Genomic DNA, 25,761 nt, shown 5'->3' on the forward strand with positions numbered 1-25,761 from the left:
TGGCTTGGCGTGGCGTGGCGTGGCGGGGCGGGGCGGGGCGGGGCGGGGCGGACAGGTAGGGGGTACAGGCCATCAAAGGGGGGAGGGGGATAAGATAGAGGGGGGGAGGCCCCAGGAAACAACAATAAGCCTGTTCCTTGGGGAATCAATAACCGAACGGTGGGGGAGGGAAGCAAGTTTGGAGCTGATGTCGAAATAGATGGCCTTCCAACTCTTGTCAAAAGAGCAAGAGTTGGACGTCCATCTACGAAGAATCCGCTCCATCCAAAAATGGTTGATGGTGGCACAAAAGGCAAGCTTCCCGATAGTGTCGCAAATGGTGGAAGCAGAAAAGGTCATATGAGCCCAAATCCATTCCCTACTGAGAGGTATGACTCTTCTACTAGAGGGCCAAGAGTGAGAAAGGACTTTTTTCCATAAGGTGGAGGAGAAGGGGAAAGAGAAGAATAGATAATCAATACCCTTAATTCTATTCCAGCAAAGGCAACAAGCAGGCGGAACCCGGATATGATGGTAAATGAGGAAAGACTGCGTCGGGGGGCAGTTGGTGATAGCCCACCAAGTCGTGAAGCTATTGAGCCACTTTAATGTGACTAAAATATGGGTAGTAGTTAGGAATACGGGATTTACATTACCAATTCAGTTTGAGTTATTTTATTTCATTAAGTAATTATTATTTCGTTGGTTTTAAGGATATGATAGAGTCTTCTATGAATAGAACTCTTATTCCTACATTGGATAGAGTTTTAATCATGTGGGAGACTTATTCCAATTAGTTAAGATAGAGTTTAGTTATAGGGGCATCTATTCCTATTATGGATAGTATTTCAATTAAAATTTTAGTTTCTATAAAAGCAATGTAAGGCCTAGAATCCTACCACATGAGTTTTACAATGAAAGAAAGCTGTGCTTCCTCAGTTTCTGTGATGATACAGAATTCTGTTGTGGTGTTTCAAGTTTCAACAGGCCCTGTTGTGGTGATTCAACAGGTGGGTTGGTGGTGATTCCAGCCTAGGCCTTGGGTGGTGATTTCTAGGCCATATCCCTTCTCTTCTTCTTCTTATTTTTCTTATTGTCCATCATTGTTCAAGGTTAGTACATTACAAAAACAAAAACAGTAAACTCAGCCTTATCCCAACTTAATGGGGTCAGCTGCATGGATCCAAACAAAAAAATAGTAGGAATTGAGGCCTAAACATAAAAGGAGAGTAAAAAAATAAATAAATAAATGAATGAAGAAAGCAAGGTGAAAGTAAGAGGCAAGAGGACTGCCCAGCAAGATAGAAAAATCTCACTCAAATGGGGTTGGCTACATGGATCATTGCTCTCCAATAGGCTCTATCCGCAATCATACTTGGTACAAGACCCAAACTATGCATGTCATTCCTCACAACTTCTCCTATGGTCATTTTAGGGCTGCCCCTAGCTCTTTGAGCTCCCTCAATAAGAATCATATCACTCCTTACTCGGGTGTCCCAAGGCCTCCGCTGAATATGATCATACCATCTCAAACAACTTTCTCAAAGCTTATTAATGCAGGAGTAGATTACAAGAAATTACCCTAGCAGTTTATAACCTCAAACAATACAAATAGGATCAGGAAACAAAGAAATTAGACCATCAAATAAACCCCCAAGAATACAATACCCATACAGGAGCAAAACCAGCCCAAAACCCACCCCAAAAGGAGAGAGAAAGACCTGCTATAGAGCTGAAAAAAGAGAGGTGTGGCCAAGTCTGTAAGGCTCCAATTGAGCTGCACTCTTGGGCTCAGGTAGTCCCTAGGGAGGGTATAAAAACCTAAAAAATTGAAAGACTTCTGATGGCGAGATGTTGAGATAATTACCTTCTTGATTTTCAGACCTAGGAGAGAAAATTAAGAAGATTCTTCAACAACAGGAACTCTTTGCTGATCAATTATGGCTCTTGTAATGCAGGACAGAATCGGCTCTTCCTGAAGGCTGATGGCAATAATAGTGAATAAAGGAAAGGAATTGAATGCTGAAAACAAGCAGAAACAAGGAAATATGAGAGAGGAAGTGGCTATTTCAGCCTGAGCTTCTCACCCACAGCCATCCTAGCTGCTCTAAGCAATAAACTGCAAATAATCTTTGTTCAAATCTGAAATTATGAGTACATAGGCCCCTCTATTAAAAGAGCGCAAAATTAGCAATCCTATCATAACTATGAGCTAGTTTCCAAATAGGACTAGACACTCCTAGAAGGACTTGGACTCATAATAGGACTAAGACTATAATTCCAACATGTAGTAGGACTAGAACTCCAACATGGAGTAGGTAACTAACTAGTCATTCACTAATAGGAAACCTAAACTGACTAAAACTGAAATAACAAAGGAAATAGACTCAAAACAGGACTCTAACTAAACTAATGAATTAAATCCCGTTTTCCTACTTTCTACCCATATTTTAGGCCCATTAAAGCGGCCCATTACAAAGAAAGCCCATGGGATCAAAGGCCCAACACATACGTGACCCAAACCCAAGGCTTATTTGCAATAAAATAAGCCCATTAAGTGACTTATTTGCATCGCTTATCATTGATCGGTGCAACTCCCAAATCAGCTCTAATACTTTCATTCAGTAATTTATCCTTCCTAGTTTTCCACACATCCATCTTAGCATCCTCATCTCTGCTACAAATATCGCAATATAACACTTCTTAGCAACCCAACATTCTGCCCCATACATCATATCCGGTCATACAACAGTCCTATAGAACTTTCTTTTAAGCTTTAATGGGATACATCGGTCACACCTCTCCACTTTATCCATCCCACTTTAATTCTCTGTGAAACATCGTCCTCTATGTCACCTTCTTTACTTTTAATAGATCCCAAATATCTAAAATAGTCACTTCATGGTATCTCTCATTCAAGGTTAGTACATTCAAGCTCCGATATTGTTTTTTTCATTCCCTACTTGCAAGATTTCTGTTGCTACTGTTTTCCAAAATCCTACTTTTAACTCTGATTTCTGAAAGTTTCAATTTCAGTTACTGTTTTCAAGGTTTGATAACAGATTTCTATATGCTATTATACTTGAGGTCTATCATCATTAATCTGCTTACTCCAAGCTTACTTAATTTCTGACCTGATCTCCTTTAAGAATCTCCCAACAATTCTCAGTTCTTGTTTCCTACCTCCTCAAGTAGGATTCTTTAAAGGGAATCAAGCCCAAAATTGAAAAAGAAAAAGAGAAAAAAAAAAAAAAAAATCATGACATCATAGGGGAAACAAGCCCAACCAAAGGAAAAGGGAAGCCGTCTCAAGGGGGGGCAACAAGATGGAGGGAGGAGAGCCCAAGAAACAACAATAAGCCTGTTCCTTAGGGAGTCAGAGACTAGACAGTGGGGAAAAAAAGCAAGTTTGGTGTCGACGTCAAAGCAGATGGCTTTCCAAATCTTATCAAAGGATCGAGAGTTGAAAGTCCATATGTGAAGATTCTACTCCATCCAAATGCGGCTAATGGTGGCGCAAAAGGTAAGCTTCCTAGCAGTGTCACAAATGGAGGAACCAGTAAAAGTCATATCAACCCAGAACCATTCTCTAGCAAGATTGAGAACTCTTCTTTTAGATGGCCAGCAATGCTTAAGGACTTTCTTCCAAATGACAAAAGAAAAGGGGCAAGAGAAGAAAAGGCGATCAGCATCTTCAATACCATTCCAACAAAGACAGCAGAAGATAGGAACTGCTATATGTTGATGGATAAGGGAGGACTGCATAGGGAGGCAGTTAAAGAGGGCACTCCAAGCGGTAAAGCTATGACGGGGGATGTGACCTTTAGACTAGACGGACTTGTGCCAAGGAACAAAGGGACCCTTGGATCTAACAAAGTCTCAGGTGAAGGAGCTAAAAGTGCCAGAGGAGGGGAGCCAAATGATTTTATCCTCACCTCCACTATGCCCGGGAGGAAGGGAAGGGAGGTTAGACCAAATGGCAACAAGAGGAGGGGGGAGATGGGAGAGCACCAATTCTCGTTTCCCAAGATAAAAGCAACCAAGGCATTTCAACCCAAGCCAGAGCAGAAAACCACTCTTTTGCTAATAGGGGAATGGAGAACACTAGAGGGGTGCTAGCGGTCCAACCATAGGGAGATGGAGGAACCATTTCCAATAGAGGTGGAAATAGCTCTGATGGAAAGATTCCTAATGCTGAGGATCTTCCGCTAGATCCAGAAGGAATCAAAGGGGGAGGGGACCGACCAAAGAGAGTAGATCCTAAGAAGGTATTAATAAACCCAAGAGACCTAAATACCTTTATGCTTAGAGATGATTTGTCAAATGAGCTTGAGGATACCTACAACATAGTTGTCAAGTTGTCGCCTCGGCATCTAGGTGGTTTCATAGGGACCAGGCGACTGTCGCCTGATTGCACTGCATTTCGCCTTATATTTTGGCACTTATTTATGCCAAATATCATTTAATTAAAGTTAAGATATTATTCATAAATAAGAAAATGCCCCCTATTTTAATCCAATAAAAATAGTTTAAAATCAAATTCCAAAAGGAAAAACAGTCAACCCCCCAGTCCAAGAACAAAAACTGGATTTTTTATTGTAGGAGCAATTTTCAACTTTCAAATGTTGAGGTTTTTCTCAATTCTGAAAATTTTATAAATCTCATCATAGTAAAACATTGCTAAAAACCAAAAGTTTGGTAAAATAATCTTTTGTTTTGATGTTCATAAAATTATTTTCATTCAGGCGATTTTAACAGCATTCACACACTTTAATTAAGTTTGACCAGAACATAACTTTGTCATTATAACTCAGATTTAAGTAATCTTATACTCGTTGGAATGCTGGTTTTGTGCTATACTTAATGCAAAAAGTCTCATGTAAAAATAAAATCATTTTGCAAAATCAAACTTATTATAGACAAGAGCATTTCTCTAAATGTTGATTTTTATAACTTAATGTGACTCAATGTTGACTTTTTATGATTTTATGTGGCTTAATGTTGATTTTTGATGATACAATGTATATGTCGCATACTAAATAATGTTAGAAAAGAGAAAAAATAAAAAATAACACTTGGTCGCATTGGTCGCCTTAAGGCGGACACCTTGTCACCTAAGCGCTTAGGCAACCCTCCAACGCCTTGGCATTTTGACCACTATGGCCTACAAGACCTCTTTGATTCTTCTCAATCCAAGGCCTCCCTTCAAATTTGGGAAGACAGATGGAAGCCCAACTGATGGGGTGCAAGAATCAATTCCTTTCCAGAGGAGCAAAGGAGCCTCTCGATGGACTTAATGGTGGATTCAGGAAGGGTATACATGCCGGACCAATAGAGGTACATAGATTAAAGCACAAATCTGACAAGCTCAAGCATTCCAACATAGGAGAGAAGTCTTCTTTCCCACAACTAAAGCTTCTTTCTCTACCGGTCAAGGATAGGGTAACAATGGTGGGTTGTCAGCCTGGTCGAGATGAGAGGGAGGCCCAGATAGTTGACTGGGAGAGATCCCAGGGAGAATTTGATGATCTCCAGGAGATGGGCTTTAAAAGAATCAAAGTCCCAGAGAGGAACAAGTGGGATTTGCGAAGGTTGATGTGAAGATCAGAGATGCCTTCGAAGAGGCGAAGAGAAGACAAGATAGAGGAAATAGAGAGAGCATCCGCTTTGAAAAAAATCATCAAGTCTTCAACAAAAGCAAGATGAGAAAGCAAGAGAGATTTGCATTTAGGAATAGGGGAATGAGGTGTTGATCCATGGAGGAGTGGATGGATCTGGAGAGGACCTCGAGGGCAGGATGAGGAAGAGGGAGAGAGGGCATCCTTGCCTGATACCCACAGAACCAAGGAAGAAGCCAACAAGGCTCCCGCTGACGAGGACGGAGAAGCAAGGGAAGGAAATGCAAGTGGATCCAATACGCCTCCTTTTTTTCGTTGTCATAATATATTTTTTCATTCATAAAAAAAAAAAAAATGTAGGATTCTTCAGTAACTAAGAATCCAACCATCAGATTGTGTCCAGTATCTAATATATTCTCCACCTACTGAATTTGAGTACTCAACCAGCCTTTTGACCAGATCAGAGTTGCTGATCTTGGTTATTTGAATTTTCTTTAGTCTGGATTTCATTCCATCATTGCGATTCTGGTTTCTAGAAGATTTCTAAAATTTGAACCTTAGGAAATTTAGAACACCACTAGACCCATCTTTCGTGGGTGAAGCTTTCTGTTTTCACCAGGAGATAATCTTTATAGAGTGATCCGAACCATAACCATATCTCCCAGTTGAAACTCCACAAATCGACTATGGCCAAAACCTTGCACTAATCCATCCATGTGTTCCCAAAATTGTAACTTAATCCATTCATCTAATCCTACTTAGGATGCATAAGCCCTAATTTAGGGGTGCAAGTTTGGCCAACACCCACCCTACGCCTGAATAGGGCCTGGGCTAAGATTTCTTGCCTGAGGGTGTAAGGGAAAATGGATTCTTTTGTTGGAAGGGGAGATAGAGTGAGGGGTTAACCATACCCCCTTTTCCTCCTTCATTCTCTTGGGGTTTCTGTGGAATATTTCCTATTGTCTTTTTCCCACTTATTTCCTCTCACCTATCTACCATGTATGGTGATGTCTCCAAACATGTCTGGCGACTATAGGGGATGGGAAAAGCATGATTTTTGGAGTCGCCATCTAGGATTCAGGGCCTAGAACCCTATTGTGGAGCCCAATTCTGATCGAGGGAACGAGCCCAAGTAGGGGGTTAAATTCTTGTAAAAAGTTGGAACCCCTGAATTTGACTTCATATTTGGTCTATTCCAGAGATAGGGGTCCGTGTCAGGTTACGAGTGTGGAAAGGTGTTATGCACCCACCTCACCCGGAATTTCCTGTCTTTCTACCAGATGCTTGGATTTCGAATATTCTCCCCCGAGAATTTTAACAGCCTAAGCCAACATGGAAGCTTTATCATATGAAATAATGTAACACATGCGAATAATTACATGAATTGATTGCAAAAACTATTAAAACATCACATGGGATAATACATAATATGAAAATCACATAAAATGATAGAAAATGGAACTAACTTATTTACATATATGTGCAATGCCTCATGAAATGATGACTATGATTGATATTTTATGTAAAAAACACATGATAATACATAAAATGCTAAAGTAGACTATCATTTAATGTACAAATGCAAAAATTAATACATAAAATAATAAAAAGGAGTCGCTATTTTATGCAGTGAACACATAAAATAATACATGCGGAAATGGGATATGTATCATACACAAATGAAATTACGATCTAATATTTACATAAAACAATTAATAGCAATAATGAAATTTCTCGTAATTCTGCCCAGCTCAGGGGCAAAGATTTGACTTTCTTCTCAATTTCTTGGAGAAATAAAAACTTCCGGCACTTAGATAGGAAATCTGAAAAGATTTCCATGTCATGGTGTAGAAATAGGTTTTGGCTTTGGGAATTTGGGCAGCACTTCCACTCTATATTCCTAGAATAGGAATCAACTGTGGGAACACGGGTAGGGCTTCCACGCTTTATTTCTAGAAAAGGAATCAACTGTGGGAATACGGGCAACGCTTCGGCGCTATATTCCTAAAATAGGAATTAGCTGTGGGAGTATGGGCAACGCTTCCGCGCTATGTTCCTAGAACAAGAATTTGCTACGGGAATATGGGCAGCTCTTCTGCGCTATAATAAAAATATCAAAATCAACTACAAAAATTTAAATAGGGGTTCCGTACTAACCTAAAATGGATGACGCGGGCTTCCAGACCTAGAGCAAGGCTTCCATACTAAGGATTCAACTTCAGCGAGCTTTGGACGATCGGCCCCAAGATCTCCCAGCTTCTTACATTTTTTTTTTCTCTCTCTCTTTTTTGTTCTTTTCTTTTCTTCTTCTTCTTCTTTTTTCAAGGGTTTCTAGAACAGGGATTTCACTCTCTCGGGATTTCTCAACCTTTTGGGATTTTTTTTCCTCTCAGGATTTTTCAGCCCTCCTTCATGGTGACCCTGGGTCACCTATTTGTAGTAAAAAATGAGAAGAATTCTTACAGGGAGCATGTAAGGGCTTACACAGCCGTGGAAGGCATTTCTTAAGGGGTAAGGATCCGTGTAAGGCTTAAAAGGAGATGGTAAGGCTTACACGGCCATGGAAACAATTTCTCAAAGTGGTAGCATCCGTGTAAGCCTTAAAAGATGGTAAGCCTTACCTTCTCCGTGTAAGGCTTACATGGTCATGGAAACCAATTCATGCATCCGTGGAGGCAATAGGGTGGGCGGCTACCTTGTAGCCTGGGCAGCAATAGACTTAGGTGGATGCGGTTCATGCTTATCAGCTGAGGGGAAGGCAGGTGGGTTTGGTTTGGTTTGATTCGGTTGGTCCAATTTTGGTTCGGGTTTGGTCTGGTTCGGGTTTGGTCTGGTTTAATTGGTTCAAAGTTTAGGTAGGCAATAAGGCACATCTAGGTATCAATTTTTTTCGTACAAGATATCAATGGAATCGTATTTCCGAATACTTTCCAATGATATAGGAATCGAGCACATGCTAGCTCGATTGTCGTATTCTGGCAAAAGGCATTAATGACCACTTTTGGTCACCCTTCCTACATCATTTTAAAAAATATTGGGTTGAACCCCTAACGGTCTTACGCTAAATTGTACTCTGCAAGTTCTTGCATAATGGCTTTAGGTTGGGATAACTGGGATTGGCCGGAATAGTAGAAAGAGAATACATGTTTCATCATTACCCATAATTCATCATCGCCAAGGGGGGGTCAAAATTTGGTGTCTATAGAGGGCAGCTCAAGGTTGAAAATCTCTAGCACTGAATCAAGGTTGGGCCGGGCCAATGTTGAGGCCTCCAGCTGAGCACAACCCAGCCTAACTCGAACCTGATTTTAACCCTGATTTTATATAATGACCATTATAAGTACAAGATAACATGCACCCTACTACATGGGATCAAATATATACAATGGAGTTAAAATTATTTTTCTCTCACAACTCACACCCTGCAACCTCAACCCTCAAAAGGGTTTATCGTCTTTATCTTTCCCATGACCATGAGAGGAAATTCAATAGAGGCGCGACACTTCTGTCCTCTATTCTGGCGATGGCATCGCTGTGTTTTCATTTTTTTCTCCTTCTCCTTTTTGTTCTTCTTCTTCCCCATGATGCACTGAGGAACCCTATCTCAAAACCTTCATCCCCAATCTAAGAAGTTTTCTTTATCTCAAAACCTTTATCCCTATCTCCCTAAGGAACCCTAACCAAGCGGTTGCATCACCTCCATTCTCCCCTCTTAACCTCCTCCTTCCTAGTCAAAGTCTTAGCCGCAGTGTCTCCTCCATCTACAACCAAGAGCTAGAACAAAACCAGCCACCATCACTCATCTCCGCTCCATCCCTATCCATCATCTGTTGCAGTCACTAGAACTTAAATCCTCATGTGATGAGGTAGCTAGAAGATTCGAAACCTCTATTTCTCCCCCTTGGGTGCAAGGCATCTCAGGTTTTCAACTCTTCAAGTTGATTTTTTATCAATCCGAGTTGGGAAATGAACTTTCTCCAAATCTGGAAGCGAATTGGATGTTCATTCTCATGCTGATCAGATCACATTCGAGCTTAACAAAGGTACTACATTCGAAGGACGTTTCAACAAAACTACTTGTGATGGCATGGACATAGGGATTTATTCCACCGATTTGCAAAAGGGTTGGTATCCTTTAAGCTTTACTGGATTTTTTTTTTCTCTGTATAAGTCTCCTTTTTTGCGAGTTTTTGTAAAAGGGTTGTTCCATAATGAAGGTTTGGGAATTAGGATCCTTATGCTAAAATGTGAATTATATTCTCCTTTTTCTGTTTAATCTTTCTCCATTCCCCATGGGATATGGAAATCCTGTATTCTAATGGGGACATTGAGCCATGACCCGGATCTTCATCTCCTTCTCATACAGACATCATATTTTTTTATGTTTTCTATTCAAAAATGTTGGAGTGTGGGAAATGATAAAAAGATAAATACAGGTAAGCAAAAGCTCCAATGGGGTTAGCTATACTGAATTATTTTGCATGTCAATCTGATCCCAAGTCCATCTTCATGATGATCTGATAGCATCCTCCATTTGCCAGTGCAGCTACAAGTCATGGCAGTAGTTTCTTTTGTTTCTTTTTTTTTTTTTTTTTTTTTTTTTTTTTTCGCAGTCTGTAATATTAATATAGTCACCCAATTGGAAGCAACCTTCATCGACGATCTGATGTCGGAAATCGCCCTCCTGCTTCTCTAGTCTTGATAGTCCCTGGTTCTCTTCTTCTCCAAAAGGGTGGCGGTTGCTTCATCTAAAACCTAGCCAAGGTTCTCCATAATTTGGATGGCTGAGATCGACCATTGATCTTCCCTTAGATCTAAGGGCCCCAATGAGATCTACGAGATGTTATGGGATGGGTCTTCCTTAAACAATGATCAGCCCCTATCCGGGACCCTATCCTCGGCCCATCAGTCCTTCGTCAGTGGACCATAGACACCATCTTTTCCATCCTGGAAACCCTCGCTGTCTCTAATGACGGTGCCGAAGCATCCTCTAGCTCCTCAGACTCTGATAGTGACCAGTCATCCTCTGAATCTGAGAAGGATCCCCAGTCGTTTGGTTCCTCTAGAGAGGATTCTGTCTCTGATGACTCAGCCTCCACTTCTTCTGTCACCTCGCCTCCCTCGCCCCTCTCTGAACGTTACCCCACTGACACTCCTTTTGAATCAGCCATCCACCCCTTTTCCACTAATCTCAATACACCCTCTCTTTCTTGCCAACCTAATGTCTCAGCCCATTCCCACTTCTCCTTTGCAAGCCCAGCCCATTTCCACCTTGGGCCTGGCCCCTATTTCTGATAGCCCTCCTCAACTCATCAGCCAATCTCCTCTTCATGCCCAGCCCATCTCCACTTTGGGCCTAGTCTCTTCGACTATTTCTAAGCTAAATGCTGGCCCACCTACTTTAGCGGCTACCCCACCTTCTCCAAGCCTCCTTCACCCCTACCCTTCCTAACCCGACCCGTACCACCTCTTCCTCTCCCATCCAGCACCCGCCCGACCCACCTACACCACCACCTCCACCCGACGGCCTGTTTCAAGACCCTTCTCATCTCCTGGCCTCTCGAGCTGCTCTCGCTCTTGTTCCTCTACTACTGTTGACTTGTAAGTTCCCCTTGCCGCCAATACTGCCAACTTGTGAGCTTTCCTCGCCACCTTTTTTGTCAGCCAGCGAGCTCCTCTCACCGTCGACCGAGTCCCTCCGACTCCTCTGTTCTTGGATTCTATGCTGCTTGATGCCCCCTGCTCCCCTCGTTTTCACCGACGGTTCTGTGATCGCCTCTTGTTCAATATATCCCCCTGCCACTGATGACCTGAGTCGGTCACCTTCTGAGACAATCAGGTCTTCTACTGTCGACATCCTTGCCTCTCCAGTTGGTGCCTCATAAGCCATGGTTGATGCTGTCTCCTTCGACGCTGCCAAGCCGATCCCCTGCCCAGTCTATAACCTCAGCATTGATGCCTGCCAATCCTCCATTCTCCGCACCTCTAAGCCACCTGCTGTTGACTCTCCGCCAGTCCCTTCGGATCCTCTCATCGACTCCTCTCCTCCAGTTGTTGCCTCCTCAGTTAAAGGAATTAGAACCAAGAAAAGGCTGCCTCCTAAATGCACTCGCACAGCGCAGGTTTCCAAGTGTACCACTTGGTGTTCTTCAGCAGCGCACCCATCGATGTCTGCCTCAACCAGGCCATCTCCCATTGAAGAGCACCAGCTAAATCCTCCTCCTCTTCGGGCCATAAGTGACCCTATCCCAGCTCTCCCAAGCTTTTGGCCCCAACCCCCATCCCATCCTCATGAGCCCTTGGACAATTTGGAATGTCCGAGGCCTAAACTCCTTGGCAAAGCACGCATTCATACGATCCCGAATCAGATCGTCTAGATCTCCTCTCTACTGCTTGCTCGAGACCAGAGTTCTTGAGACAAATGCCCCCGCATTGCCTCCTCTTTAGCTCCGCCCTGATCCTTTCTTGCCAACTATTCCGACCACCCCAATGGTCGGAGTTGGATCCTTTGGAACCCCCTCCTCCGCATCACTTCCCTTGCCTCCTCTTCCCAGTACATTACCTTTCCATCTCTGACAGCGTAGAGTCCAATTGTTGCCTCCTTACTATTATCTATGATCTCAGTCGTGCTCCGGAAAGGCTCCCCCTCTGGGCTGATCTGCAGTCCATATCCTCTTTCGTTGATTCCAGCCCTTGGGGGATTGCGGATGACTTTAATGCCAACAGATTCTCCATCTAGAAGCAGGGAGGTGATCCCATTGATCTAGCTTCCATGGAGGCTTTCAACAATTGTTTTGAAGATATTGGCATAAACGACCTCTGTTGGTCTGGTGCCAAGATCACCTGGAAAAAACGCAAGAGTGGGGTTGATAGGGTGGCCTGTAAGCTTGATAGAGACCCTGTCAATGAAGTGTGGCTCTCTTCCAACCACTCTTCCATTGCCACCTTTGATTCCCCTACTATCTCGGATCACTGACCCATCTCACTCCATACTTATTCCTCTTCCTCCTTTGGCCCTAAACCATTCAAATTCCTTGACATGTGGACCCGTCACCCTGACTTCCCCCCTCTTGTCAGGGAAGCATGGAGTCTCCCTGTTCAAGCCTTCTCCTCTCCCCTAATTGCCTTATCTAGGAAGCTCAAAAATGTGAAAACCACCCTCAAGCTCTGGAACTCTAGGTGCTTTAGTAACATCTCCAATAGTCTCCTCTTGTAGGGACAGACTTGGAGCTATCCAAGCCATCCTCCTGTTGGATCTTCATAGCATTGCCTTGGTCGAGGAGGAAAAATTTGTCTCCCTTGAGCTTTCCTTGCTCCTGTCCCAAGAAGAGATCTTCCTCAAGCAAAAATCCCGCATCAAATGGTTAAAGCTTGGTTTCTTTAACCGCACCATCAAGGGTCCCATCTATGTCAACTCCATCCCCCTTCTCATCGCCAAAGATGGATCTACTCTTCACAATCCTGCTGACATCAGAACCGCAGCCTCTTCCTTCTTCTCCGATCTCTTCAACCCCCTTCCCCTCCCTCGTCCAGCCTCCCCTATCAATAAATTCGTTCTTGATCACCTCCTCCCCTCCCTTCAAGCCATTCATCTGATGAGGAGTTCACCTCAGCAGTCCTCTCCCATAAAGCCAATAAAGCTTCTGGGCCAGATGGATTCAGTATGAGTTTCTTCTCCTCTTGCTGGGATATTATCAAGACGGATATCATCAGAGCTATCAAAAGTTTCTTATTTGATCCCAGTTAGATCAATCACACCTTTCTCTGCCTCATCCCCAAATCGAACGGAGCCTCTTCCATTCTGGATTTCAGACCCATCTCCCTTTGTAATCTGATTTACAAATTTATTGCCAAAATTCTTGCCAACCACATTCAAAAGGTCATTGACTCCTTAGTCAGTCTGAACCAATCTGCTTTCATTTCTGGCAAGAGTATTGCGGACAACATCATTCTGTGCCATAAAATTGTCCAGGGTTTTGAGCGGAAATCTCATGGATCGGTAGCCCTTCTCAAGATTAATCTTCATAAAGCTTTTAACTCTATCCGTTGGGACTTCATCTCAAATGTCCTACTCCAAATTTCCTTCCCCCCACCAATTTTTTCTGTTGGATCCTTGCCTGCATCTCTACTCCCTGCTTCTCCATCTTGGTTAACGACAGCCCCGTGGGTTTCTTTCATTCCTTTATTGGCATTCGCCAAGGTTGCCCACTCTCCCCTTTCCTCTTCTCCCTCGACCTCGAGGTCCTCTCTCGATCCATCAATCTTCCACTGACCTCCATCTTATCTCCCCCATTCCTAAATGCAAGTCTCTTTTCCTTTACCCATCTTGTTTTTGCTGATGATTTGATGATCTTCTCTAAAGCTGATCACACCTCCATTTCTTCCATCATGTCTTCCCTCCATCTTTTTTAGAACCTCTCGAGACTTCGGATCAACCCTATTAAATCTCGCATCTTCACTTTGGGGATTTCTAAAGTTGCCTCTAGCCGCCTCCTCGAGATTACTAGCTTCACCCTTGGCACCCTTCCTGTTAAATATCTCAGTCTCCCTCTCATCCCTGCCAAACTCTCAGCCCATCACTGCACTCCCATTCTTGACCTCCTGCGGAAAAGACTTCAGCTGTGGAAAAGCAAGCTCCTCTCTTATGTGAGGAGGCTCGATATCTCCAGATCTGTGCTCTAATCAATGTACCTTTATTGGTATGAAATCTTTGTTTTTCCCCCTCCCACCATCAAAGCAATCGAGTCTCTCATTTTTTCCTTTCTTTGGGAAGTCTCTGACTCCTACAAGGTTCTCCACCCCACCCATTGGAAAAAATGTCTGCCTCCCCAAATTTGAAGGTGGCCTGGGCATAAGGCATCAAAGGCATTAACTCTGTAGGCATCCTCAAGCTCATTTGGAGAGTTGTGACTAAGCAAAACAGCATCTGGGTGTCCTGGGTTTACTCCCATCTCTTGAAGAATGACTCCCTCTGGTCCACTTCTTCTGGCCCGGATGCCTCCTGGCTCTGGCGAGGTATCCTCAGTCTCATCCCATGGCCATGGATGCCATCTCATACTCCATAGGCAATGGTGCCTCTACCTTCCCTTGGCTTGATCCTTGGCACCTGTCTCGAGCGATTCTTCATGCGGTTAGCCCCGAGATTATCTATTCCTCTGATCTAGATCATCTTGCTACTTTCTCTTCCATTAACCTAAATGATGTTTGGCCCCCTCCTCTCTCCCCTTCCCCGCTAGATGGCATTTGAACCAATCTCCCTCCCTCTCCCTAGCCATAGAGGCAGAGAGGATTCTATCCTCTGGAAGCCTTTCCCCTCAAACCTGTTCAGTTCTTCGTCTGCCTGGAACTTTGTGAGACCAAAAGTCCCCCTTGTTCCTTAGGGGAAACTCCTTTGGTTCAAGGGGCACATCCCCCACCATAGCTTCACCACCTGGCGGGATTTTACTATCTATCTTCCCACCCAGTCCTACCTCATGTACAGACATATCCAACTTTCTCTTGCTTGTTGTCTATGTTGGAATGGCATTGAAGATGTTGATCATCTGTTCTTCTCCTACCCCTTCTCCTCCATCATCTGGAAAAAATTCCTCGATCGTTGTTGAACGTCTAGTAAGAGAGTCTTCTCCTTCATTAGAAAATGGATCTAGGTTGATTTGACATTTCGAGGCCCCACCATATGTGACATTGCTACAAACCTTGCTTTCTGTGCCACCATCAACCACCTCTGGATGGAGCTGAATCTTTGTAGATGGATGTCCAACTCTCGCTCATATGACAATATTTGGGATGCCATCTACTTTGACGTTCGCACCAAGCTCGCCTACCTCCCCCACAGTTCGGTTAGAGATTCCCAAGGAACAGGCTCACTATTGTCTCCTGGGGACTTCCTCTCTCAATCGTCTCTTCTTCTCCCCCCCTCCTTATGGCTTGTATCCTAAAGTAGTATTTCCCTTCTGGTACGGCTTGCCCTTTTGTTATTCTCTTTGTGAGCCCCACCCCCTTTTTGTATATTCTTCAACTTTTAATATATTTTATTCATCCAAAAAAAAAAAAAAAAGAACAATGATCAGAAATAAGATTCAAAATTAAAACCGAAAGGTAATATAAGCAGGATGTACTAACCTAGTGACCATTATTTCAGAAACTTATAAATATAAAAGTAGATGAGAAGAAGAGATTTGACCTGGATCAGTTTGGAATCACCACAACAGAGTTTCGATCCATTAAAGAAGTGTGGGAAGCAAGAGCTTTCTTCATTGATAAAATTGTGGGGTAGGCTCTAGGCCTTACATTGCTTTTATAAAAACTAAGCGTACTTGTAAGAGGAAAGAAAAGTAGAGTAAATATACTCTCCCACAAAAGCTTAGATTAGTGTCCCAAAAAAATAAATCTTTCTTTGGCAATGGATCAGCAAAGAAAAATTTATTAAAAACAGAATAAAAGAATAACAATCAACACCTCCAAAGGACACGGATGAGAATACAAAAAATTTAGATCACTTTTCCACCTTTGTCATGGCCATCAGCAGAAAAGAGACCCAAAACAAGCTAAAATAAAAATTGAGAGAACTCAACCAAATCTGTAGCGGGGTCTTCCCAGAGCATCTGAATAAAGATGATCTAAAATAAAGCTTGGAGCCAGATCCCAGGTAGAAGATCCTCTAGATGTTGCAGCATGCTTTGCTTAAACTCTATCCTAGCTGGCTGGATAGAATAGGTGTCCCACATGATTAAAACTTTATCAAAAAATCAGGAATAGGAATTCTATTCATACAAGAGACTATTCAATCCTTACCAAAGAAGTAATAATCACTTACTGAAATGAAACACTCAAATTAACCCCACAGTTTGGCTGGTACAGTTTTGACCAAAATTTTGGTTTGAAAAGTGAACCATAACCCGTTATTTGGCCTGTATTTTGCCCCCTAAATTGGTACAAAAAGTGTAAGCCATTATTTAGCCTGGATTTTGCCCCTAAGTTGGTACCTCTCAAGGTACCTTTGATCTGCATCACAAAGTAATTCCAACACGACCATTAGAATACAAATTACTGGAATCTTATCAATTTTCAAGAACAAACTATAGAACTCCTACAGGCTACAACAACAACAATAACAACTCAGCCTTATTCCAACTAAATGGGGTCAGCTACAATAAATTTTATTATCTTTGGCAGCAACAACCTTCCAGAAATCAAAGTTCAGGAATAAGATTGTAACATCTGATGACAAACAACTCTAACCTTGGTATAGATCTTTTTGGACCAACAATCTGCAGTGTTCTACCAGAAACTGCTAAAGGCTTAGCATCCACAATTTCTTCATCACTCTGAACTACCATGCTGAGAGCCATGGGGTTATCATCATGTTTAAGGACAGGTTGATTCCTTCTGACTGCTAACCGACACCTGTGCCTAGACCCATACCCATGCGCTGTTACGTTCATATTTCTCCATTTATCCTGCCAGAGCCAAAACCTCAAACATCAAACACACCATAGAAAATAAGGAGTTCCACAGTTGGAGTACGGGGACAAACATGAGATAACTTCAGAAGCCAATTCAGCAAGAAACCTAGGATTTGGTACTTAAATGTAGAGATCTGTCATTACAATCCTGCTCCAAATTGTCCAACTAGAAAACTTGTTGAGCTTCCTTTCATAAAGAAATAAGAATTAACAATACCTTGAGATCCACATTTGAACGCAACGACAAGACATTGCTGAATTCTGGGTCTTTCAATATTGTGCGCCATTTGCCTGCCCCGTGCTTTACTACTCCAGCTTTAAGGGCCGCTTCTTCTTCTGCTGTCCACTTCTGTTTTGGAGCACCCATCAGCAGGACCTCCAAAATTATTCTAAAATAATCTGATCAGAAAACCTAGTTTAAGAAACAAGAAAAAAACAGAAATTAAATTACAAGAAACCAACAGATGAATTATCTTAAATCACCCAAAAAAATTCACTACACACAAGCAACAAAACAAATGGAGCTTAATGACAAATAGATTCTAAAACAAGAGAAGTGATAAATATAATAAGAAAAAGAATATAATGATCATAAATTTGAATCTAAAGAAACAACTCAGATCCAGTTATCTACATCTGACCTTCTAGTTTTATGTAGTTCACCAAATCATGCAAAGCAGCACAATTTCCATCTATATTATAATCTAAAAAACTTCGATGGAAGCTCAAAAGATCCTAAAGTTTCTTTAGCTGGCAATACACAAAGAAAACAACAGATAGTAATATAATGATGAAAGAAGCATAAAAAACATTAAACCAAATCCAAACAATAGATTCAACATGGATTTAAAATCTTGAAATTTTACTCATCCTAAAACTCAGGAATATATTTTAAGGTGCATAATTACAATAATTCAGCTCCAACCAAAAATTCAGAAAAAAAAAAGAGAATTCAAAGTGCACATGTGTTGAGGGAGAAAATGGGGGAAATGCCTCAAGGGAATAGAAAACATTAATTTAGATTTGCTTCATTAAACAATTTAACATTCATCTTTAGTTTCTTATATGTAACCCTCCCAGTAGGAGAGATTGATCGACAACTACTTGTTGCTTTTGCCGCCTTAACAACATTGTTTGGAACTGTTTCTGTGGCAATGATCACAGAAGCCAAATCCGGAACATTTTGACAACGAAATTCTTGTCTATCCCAAGGATTCCAAAAGCAAAAAATTTCAAAATGACATGAAACAACGAAACAGATACATCCTTTGTATAGAATGCGTGAATTTGGTTGTGGCCAAACTTCTATGAGGAAGCACAAGTAGGGCTGCAAAAGGGCCGGGTTGGGCTGGGCTTCTTAAAGCCCTAGCCCAACCCTGAGTCCCATTAGCCCGCCCTGAACCCTGACTCAGAGGCCTAAAAACTTCAACCCATGCCCAACCCTACAGGGTTCAGCACACCCCACACCCGTGCTGATTGGACAGGGCCGCGCTGGGATGTCCCTGATTGGCCCTAACCCTACAAAATATGAAATAACTAAAAATTTATTTGACTGTGCATCTAAATCCCTTGGAATTTAAAAATAAAATAATAATAAACCATAGTTGTCAAGGCGTCGCCAAGGCGACAACATTAGTTAAGTAAATGTTTTTTATATTTGTTATTTCATTTACTTAAGATATTATTCATAAATAAGCAAATACCTCCTATTTGAATCCAATAAAAATAGTTTAAAAATCAAATTCTAAAAGGATAAAAAGTCAACCCCCAGTCCAAGAACAAAACTGGATTTTGGTTATATGGATGATTTTCAACTTTTAAATGCTGGGGTTTTTCTCAATGATGAAAATTTTATAAATCCTATCATGTTAAAACATTGCTAAAAACCAAAAGTCCAGTAAAATAATCTTTTGTTTTGATATCCATAAAATTATTTTCATTCAAGAGATTTTAACAGCATTCGCGCACTTTAAAATAAGTTTGACCGAAGCATAACTTTGTTATTACAACTTACATTTATGTAATCTTAGACTTGTTGGAAAGCTGGTTTTATGTTTTACCTAATACAAAAAGTCTCATGTAAAAATAAAACCATTTGACTAGTCAAACTTATTATAGAACAAAAGAATTTCTCTAAATGTTGATTTTTTATAACTTAATGTGACTTAATGTTGATTTTTTATGATTTGATGTGACTAAATGTTGGTTTTTAATGACTTAATGTGGCTTAATGTTATTTTTTATGATACAAAGTATACATAGCTTACTAAATAATAATGTTAAAAATAAGGAAAATAAAAAATAACACTTGTTCGCCTTAAAGGCAGGCGCCTTCTCGCCTAAGCGCTTAGACTATCCTCCGCAGCCTTGGTTCGCCTTGTCGCCGCGACAACTATGCAACAACCTCTAAAAAACATCATTATATAATAAATTTAAGAAGCTTATAGAACTATAGTGGATAATGATTACCAAACTTAAAATAAAAAATCAGCCATCGAACACTCAATAAATCATAGCTAAAAAATTAGGGTCGGGCTCAAGGTGGGCCATAGACATCAACCCTTACCCGCCTTGATCCTAACTCAGGGCCAAAAAATTTCAAGGCCGGGCCGTCCCTTAAAGCTAGAATTTTCAAGCCCAGCCCTACGCGAGCACAAGGCAGGCTCCATGGCCAAACTTGCACCCCTAAGTACAAGATAGTGAGAAAACCTCTGTAAAACATTCCCCATTCCTTTTCTTACTTGTTTTTTCTAGTTTTATCTGTCGCTCTTTTTTTTTCAGGGTGCATACAAAACCTATGTTTTTCTTACTAGTAGAACTATATAGCACTTAAAAGCAAAGCATTCCCACAAGGTCCGCACAAGCAACCAGACTCTAGGTAAGATCCCTCGTCACAGTTTCACTGCTTTGTGGGCTATTTCAAATTGCCTCCCAACGTAATCCTTCTTCATCCACTGACACATCTAGGTTTCCCCCTCTTATTGTCTCTATTGGAATGTCATTGAAGATGTTAACCATCTTTTTTTTGTTCTTGCCCTTTCTCCGCCACTGTTTGGAAAAAGGTCCTTAGTAGCTGCTGGCCTGTTAGGAGAACTGTCCTTCCCTTGAGTAGAGAATGGATTTGGTCGACATGACCTTTGCCGGTTCTTCCATTTGTGACACCACAGGAAGCTTGCCTTCTATGCTGCCATCAACCATATTTGGATGGAGCAAAATCTTCGTAGATAGACTTCTGATTCTCATTCTTTCGATAAGATTTGGAAGACCATCTTCTTTGATGTTAGCTCGAAACTTGGATCTCTTCGCCCCCATGCTGTCCATGATACCCCAAAGAATAGGCTTATCGTTGTCTCTTGGGCTCTACCCATCTCCATTATCTCCCCCCTGACAAATCCTTCCCTACAAGCCCCTTCCCCACTCTTGTTGAGTGTATTTCTTTTTTGTTAGGGCCGATCCTTCCCCCCCCCCCCCCGCCTTTCTTTCTTTCCATTGTATATTCTTTTATCTTTTGATAATAAATGTATTTATTCATCCAAAAAAATAGATCGCCTTAAACATAATTTGATTAGGTTTTACCGGTTCCATCTATTGCACCATGAAAATAGATTCAGAACTACAGAATCATTTAAACATCAAATTATAACTACAAGATCCATCTCCAAGGTTATAGGAACATACCAATATCCTACAGCCAATACCCACATGCAATTTAAAAAGAAGCTGATGTTAGGCTCAAGGTTCAATAAGGGTTAATCTTTCTCTAAAATAGCCATAATAAGTCAACTGGGACACTTCATTCCGCTCCTTAATGATCATTCTAAAGTTTCATTGTATCCTATAAAATCACATAAAGATGAATATATTGTTATTCCATAAACATATGATGTATAGTCTTTCAAGGTGTCATATCCAACATACTTATCGATCATAGTTACTAAGGCGCTGGTAAGGCGTTGGTAAGGCGCTAGTAAGGCACTAATGCCCTCGAGAGAGGTTAAGGCAATAAGCCGCTTTATGTTGGGTATGAAAGGCGACCGCCTTATGTTGTAAGGCGCTATAAGGCGCCTAAGGCGACGCCTTATGGGCTTTTTAAAAAAAGATTTGTTCTTACAGCTGATTTATGAACATTCCAAAATAGACTTCATGATTAGCTAGTGCATAAAATTTCATGCACATGAGATACACTGGATCAAAAGCTAATGACTTAAAACTCTACCAAAAAAACACGATATTCTCTCAAAACCCCAAATCGCTCCACAACCGACGATGAAGCACTCCAACAGTCCCTCCTCCTTCGATTCTTCTCCAGCGGCCTCTGGAGAAGGTTCCTTCCCCTCTCTCCAGGTATGTTGTTTATTTTTTTATTTTTCCGATTTTTCTCATCTTCTTTGTGAGAAATTTTTTTTTCTCTCTTCTTTCTCTCCCTTCTTCCTTATTTCTTCTTCTTTCATCTTCATCTGTTCATCAGTCTTATGACTCTCAAGTTTGAATATTTTTTTTTTTTTAACCTACGGTGAGACCGTGAGAGTCGTAAGACTCTTGCTGATGCAGCACAATCATTCCACACCCTTACCTTTATTCCCCTTCTTTCTTCTTGTCCCATAATTCTTTTCTTCTGTTTATTCGATTTCCTCAGTCGTTTGAATTTTTTTGCAATTACTGGTTATACTCTGTTTTGAGTGGTAGACTGGATAAAGGGAGAGGAGTTTAATCTCCCTCATTTCTGAACCTTTGGTCCTAAAAGTGGGTGGTGTGTTCAAACAAAGGGGCAATTATGGTAGTGTAGTTTGGGGCCAAAACATAGTTACTGTGAGAAGAACCAATTTCTTCAAACACAGCAGATTCCTGTTCTTCCACCAGGTCTGCTTTCCAGAAATTTATTCTGTAGATAGTGTCTTCTCTTTTGACTTATCGTGATAGTGACGCTGTGTGTTTCTCTTTCCTCTTGCGTCAGTTGTGTGTTTCTCATACCTAGCAATTGAACATTATTGGGATTGATCAAAGTAGAGCCCTTACATATTAGTAATGAATACTTGTATATTTAAAGTCTTCTTTTCTTTATATTTATAATTTTGTTTCATAATTATGTATTTATATTATATGTTAATATGTTATGATCATGATCATGATGATTGATGAATAATGATAAAGGTGATTGACGACTGATAAAGATGAATATCTTGCATTGGTATGAAGTATGAACCTTTAATATTTATTTAGCATATGAGTAGTAGGATTCAACTAGGATTTGAGTCAAATAGAATGGTTTTATAAAAAAAATTACACAAGAACACTTTAATCAATAAGGCGACGCCTTATGCCCGCCTTATCGCTAAGGCGCTCTGAAAGACCTTCAAACACCTCGGTCGCCTCACCGCCTTAATAACTATGATATCGATAAATTATTTATTTTTCATTCTATAACTGATTTTGGTTATAATGGAATGGAGAAATAAATAACTAAATTGTTGTATCCAAACTAATGAAAATCTTTAATGCCAAGCTATCTACCAAATGGCAAAGGAACATTATTTGTACAAGTATACTTTTAAAAAGAGCATCATATCTTGTCAATTAATATGATTTGTCAATGTAAATACTTTGTCAGACACTTCAAATGCTACACCCCTCCCATCTCTAGGTATCATCACCCTAAACCTATGATATATAACTAGCTCAAAGTCAATTATCATAAGTCAAAAAGCCTTATCCCACCTATTTGGGGTCGGTTAAACAATCCAGTTGTCCTTCCACCGACAATAGAAACTAATCTTATAAAGGGACAGCCGATGCCAGATTATAGCAGTGCACTGAGGGCAGCTGGGTTGGTTGCTTGGCAAAGAGTGTACACAGAGGACAAGGTTACCCTACTTTGCTTGTGTATGTGAAGCCAAGTGATGAAAGGAAAGGGACCTACTCTGGGTTCCAAAGGTCATTAACCTAGCTGACCTCAAGATCCAATGCAAATGACTGCTTGGTGGGTATATTTGAGGCCATCGGCAGATCACCCATGTCACCACCGGCCAGCCGGTGGTGCTGTACTGCAGAAATTGCATTATTTGGTTGTGGGTCCCACTGCCTCACAGCCATGAACCATGGGGTACCTGCGGTTAGAAGGACATGTTTTACTAGTCTAGAGCACAAGAAATGCAAAGAAATGGGAGGGTCCACATAGCAATACAAAGGAGTTAAATGAATTTAAAAACTTTAAGATAAGTACATAAAGTATAGTACACACCATAGGAGACCAGCCTAGGTGTAAAAGCGTTCACTGACAAAGATCTAACGAGCATAACTCATATATATATATATATATATATAGTTGATAAATAAAAATGTAACAAGAATTATACAAGGGTAACCATATTACAAGTTAGGATCTGAGAATTAGACTTATGTCAGTCGGTGCCATCTGCCAAAAGATTGAGCGGATGACACTCTTCTCCCATGTGCTTCCTATTACTGTTGTATATGTTTGATATGACTTAAAATGCAAGTTGTATGGTCGTGTGGTTGTGTGGTATGCATTAATAGTTTGAGAAATTAATCAATATGTTCACTTCACAGAAAATTTCCCAAATGTCGAAGCGTACCCATCCTCAGGATACTCGTAACCGCTAAAGCACAGCTGCACTACGAGGGCAAATCCTAACCCTTCACCTGAATCTGAGCCTGAGGGTGAAGATGTGGTAGCAGCTGCAACTGCTAGAGTTCCTTCCCCTACTCCACCAGTGATGGCAACTCAAGATGTGGTCCATCATCATAAACAATATGATGCAAGGAATTCAGCAACAGCACCATGAAGTTATGAATGAGATGCATACTCAAATTGCTACTACCATCCAAGCTAGAGAGACACCAATGATCCCTCCACCTGTGCAACCAACACCCCCTACTGTATATTCAGCTCCACCACCAATGCAAGGGATCCATACCAATGCACAGTCTGCATTTCAAACTGTACCGGCAGTTGCTACACCACTAGAACAGATTACTTCTCAGGAACCACCTACTGTGCCTTTTTTGTTTGGACCGAGTCCGACCGACACCTCAAAGTTGATGGTGAGTTTCAAAAGTGCAAGCCCCCTTATTTTAGTTTGTCACCCAATACCCATTAGCACCAGGTAAATGGGTTTAAGGTGTGGAGAAAGCATTTATGGTGCTTGGTTGTATTGATGAGCATAAGATACTTTGTGCCAGCTACCAGTTGCAGAATGAAGCCAATGCGTGGTGGAAGGCCACAAAGCCCATACTAACAGCAACCTATCCTAATCCTACATGGGATCAGTTTATTGAGGCTTTCTACGGGAACTACTTCATAGAGAGTGAGGGACAGAACGGAGGCATAGTTCATAGCTTTAATCAAGGGCCAAGATCTCTTCTCAAATACCAACAAAAGTTTGAAGAGTTGTACTATTTTACACCAGAGCATATAAAATTAGATAGTGCCAAGGCCAAGAAGTTTGAGAAGGGTTTGAGGCCTGGAATTGGAGCATTATTGGTGGCATATCACCTGCAGACATATGCAAAAGTGGTGCAGACTGCCAAGTCTATAGAAGACAAACAAAGAGATAATTATCAAGTTCAGGCAACAAGGAGAGCAGACACACTGTTTGGTGGCAGAGGTTTACCAGGATAATCTGAGGACCCTACACTACTCCAAACTACACCCCTATTCAGAACAAAAGTTGGCCAAGCATCACAGTAGCCTAGGCCAGCAGCAGTACCCCAGCAAGTGGGTTCACCTCAATGTTTTGTATGTAATCAACATGGGCATAACGGGTAGATCGTGTCCACAAAAGAAGCAGTGTTTTGTGTGTCACCAGTTTGGGCACATAGCTAGATGTTGTTCTCAGATGAAGTCAGGGGACTCATATGTGAAGCCCTCAACATCACTATCTAGTCGTCCGGTTCAGATACAACAAGGTATTGGAACGCAAGGAAGGGATATTTGCAGTGAGAGCGGAAGAGGTTGAAGCTACATCTAAGGTGGTTATTGATATCGATGATACCCTCATATGCATAGTTGGATTCTGATGCATCCCATTTGTTTGTATCTTTTCTCTGCTGCCAAGATGTATAAAGCTATAGAATATGACCCACAAGTTGGTAGTCAGTACCCTACTAGCAGAGGTATGTGAACCATGTCTCGTCCACATACTTGTAAGAGACATGATAACTCAACTGATCAAGTTAGACAAAGGATTTTGATGATTGTATTCGACATGGAGTAGCTACCCGCTTATAAAGCTTGTGTGCAATGTGCGAAGGAAGAAAATGCTAGACAATGGGTTGCGAAGCATTCCTGGACTTCACAATGACCCTAAACATGAAGGCTACACAACAACAATACAACATTCAAAACCTTATCCCAACTTAATGGGGTTGGTTAAATGGGGATTCCAAGCAAGGACGAGCACAAGGATTCATGCAAAAAGATTGACGGGCTATGACTAATTATAATAAATGTCGGCTGTCAACCTAACGCACCACTACAAATCAATCACAGGCTTATAACAACAGACTATAAGAAGATACCAACTGTCTACCTAATGTACCATATAGATCAATCAAGCCAAAGCGTCCTACATGGTTAATGAAAACATCCTTAGAAAATGCTTTCACGCTTGTCCTAATAATGGATAAGTGGTGAGAAATGAGTCGTGAAAATGGGTAAGTAAGAGAAGTTCATCCACAGT

The 25,761-nt window shown here is 41.3% G+C and overlaps 1 protein-coding gene and 1 non-coding gene across 3 annotated transcripts in view; one reads left to right on the forward strand and one right to left on the reverse strand.

Annotated features, from left to right (window-relative positions):
* The window catches only part of LOC122085415 (telomere repeat-binding factor 1-like), a 90,008-nt gene that overhangs the window by 58,053 nt on the left and 6,194 nt on the right, over positions 1-25,761 (reverse strand). For both annotated transcript variants that reach the window (XR_006142121.1, XM_042653842.1), the window contains exons 3-4: positions 17,280-17,474; positions 16,839-17,056 (exon numbers count right to left, since the gene is read on the reverse strand). Coding sequence is in view for 1 of the 2 variants with exons in the window: in XM_042653842.1 (XP_042509776.1) it covers positions 16,839-17,056; positions 17,280-17,429 (368 nt within the window). In the remaining variant the exon portion in view is untranslated. The remainder of the gene's footprint in view (positions 1-16,838; positions 17,057-17,279; positions 17,475-25,761) is intronic.
* Positions 10,005-10,097, forward strand: LOC122087775. Its single transcript, XR_006142848.1, has one exon. It is a non-coding gene; the product is annotated as a small nucleolar RNA Z122 (small nucleolar RNA).

This window comes from Macadamia integrifolia, chromosome 8 (assembly GCF_013358625.1).
Source record: "Macadamia integrifolia cultivar HAES 741 chromosome 8, SCU_Mint_v3, whole genome shotgun sequence".
Taxonomy (NCBI): domain Eukaryota; kingdom Viridiplantae; phylum Streptophyta; class Magnoliopsida; order Proteales; family Proteaceae; genus Macadamia; species Macadamia integrifolia.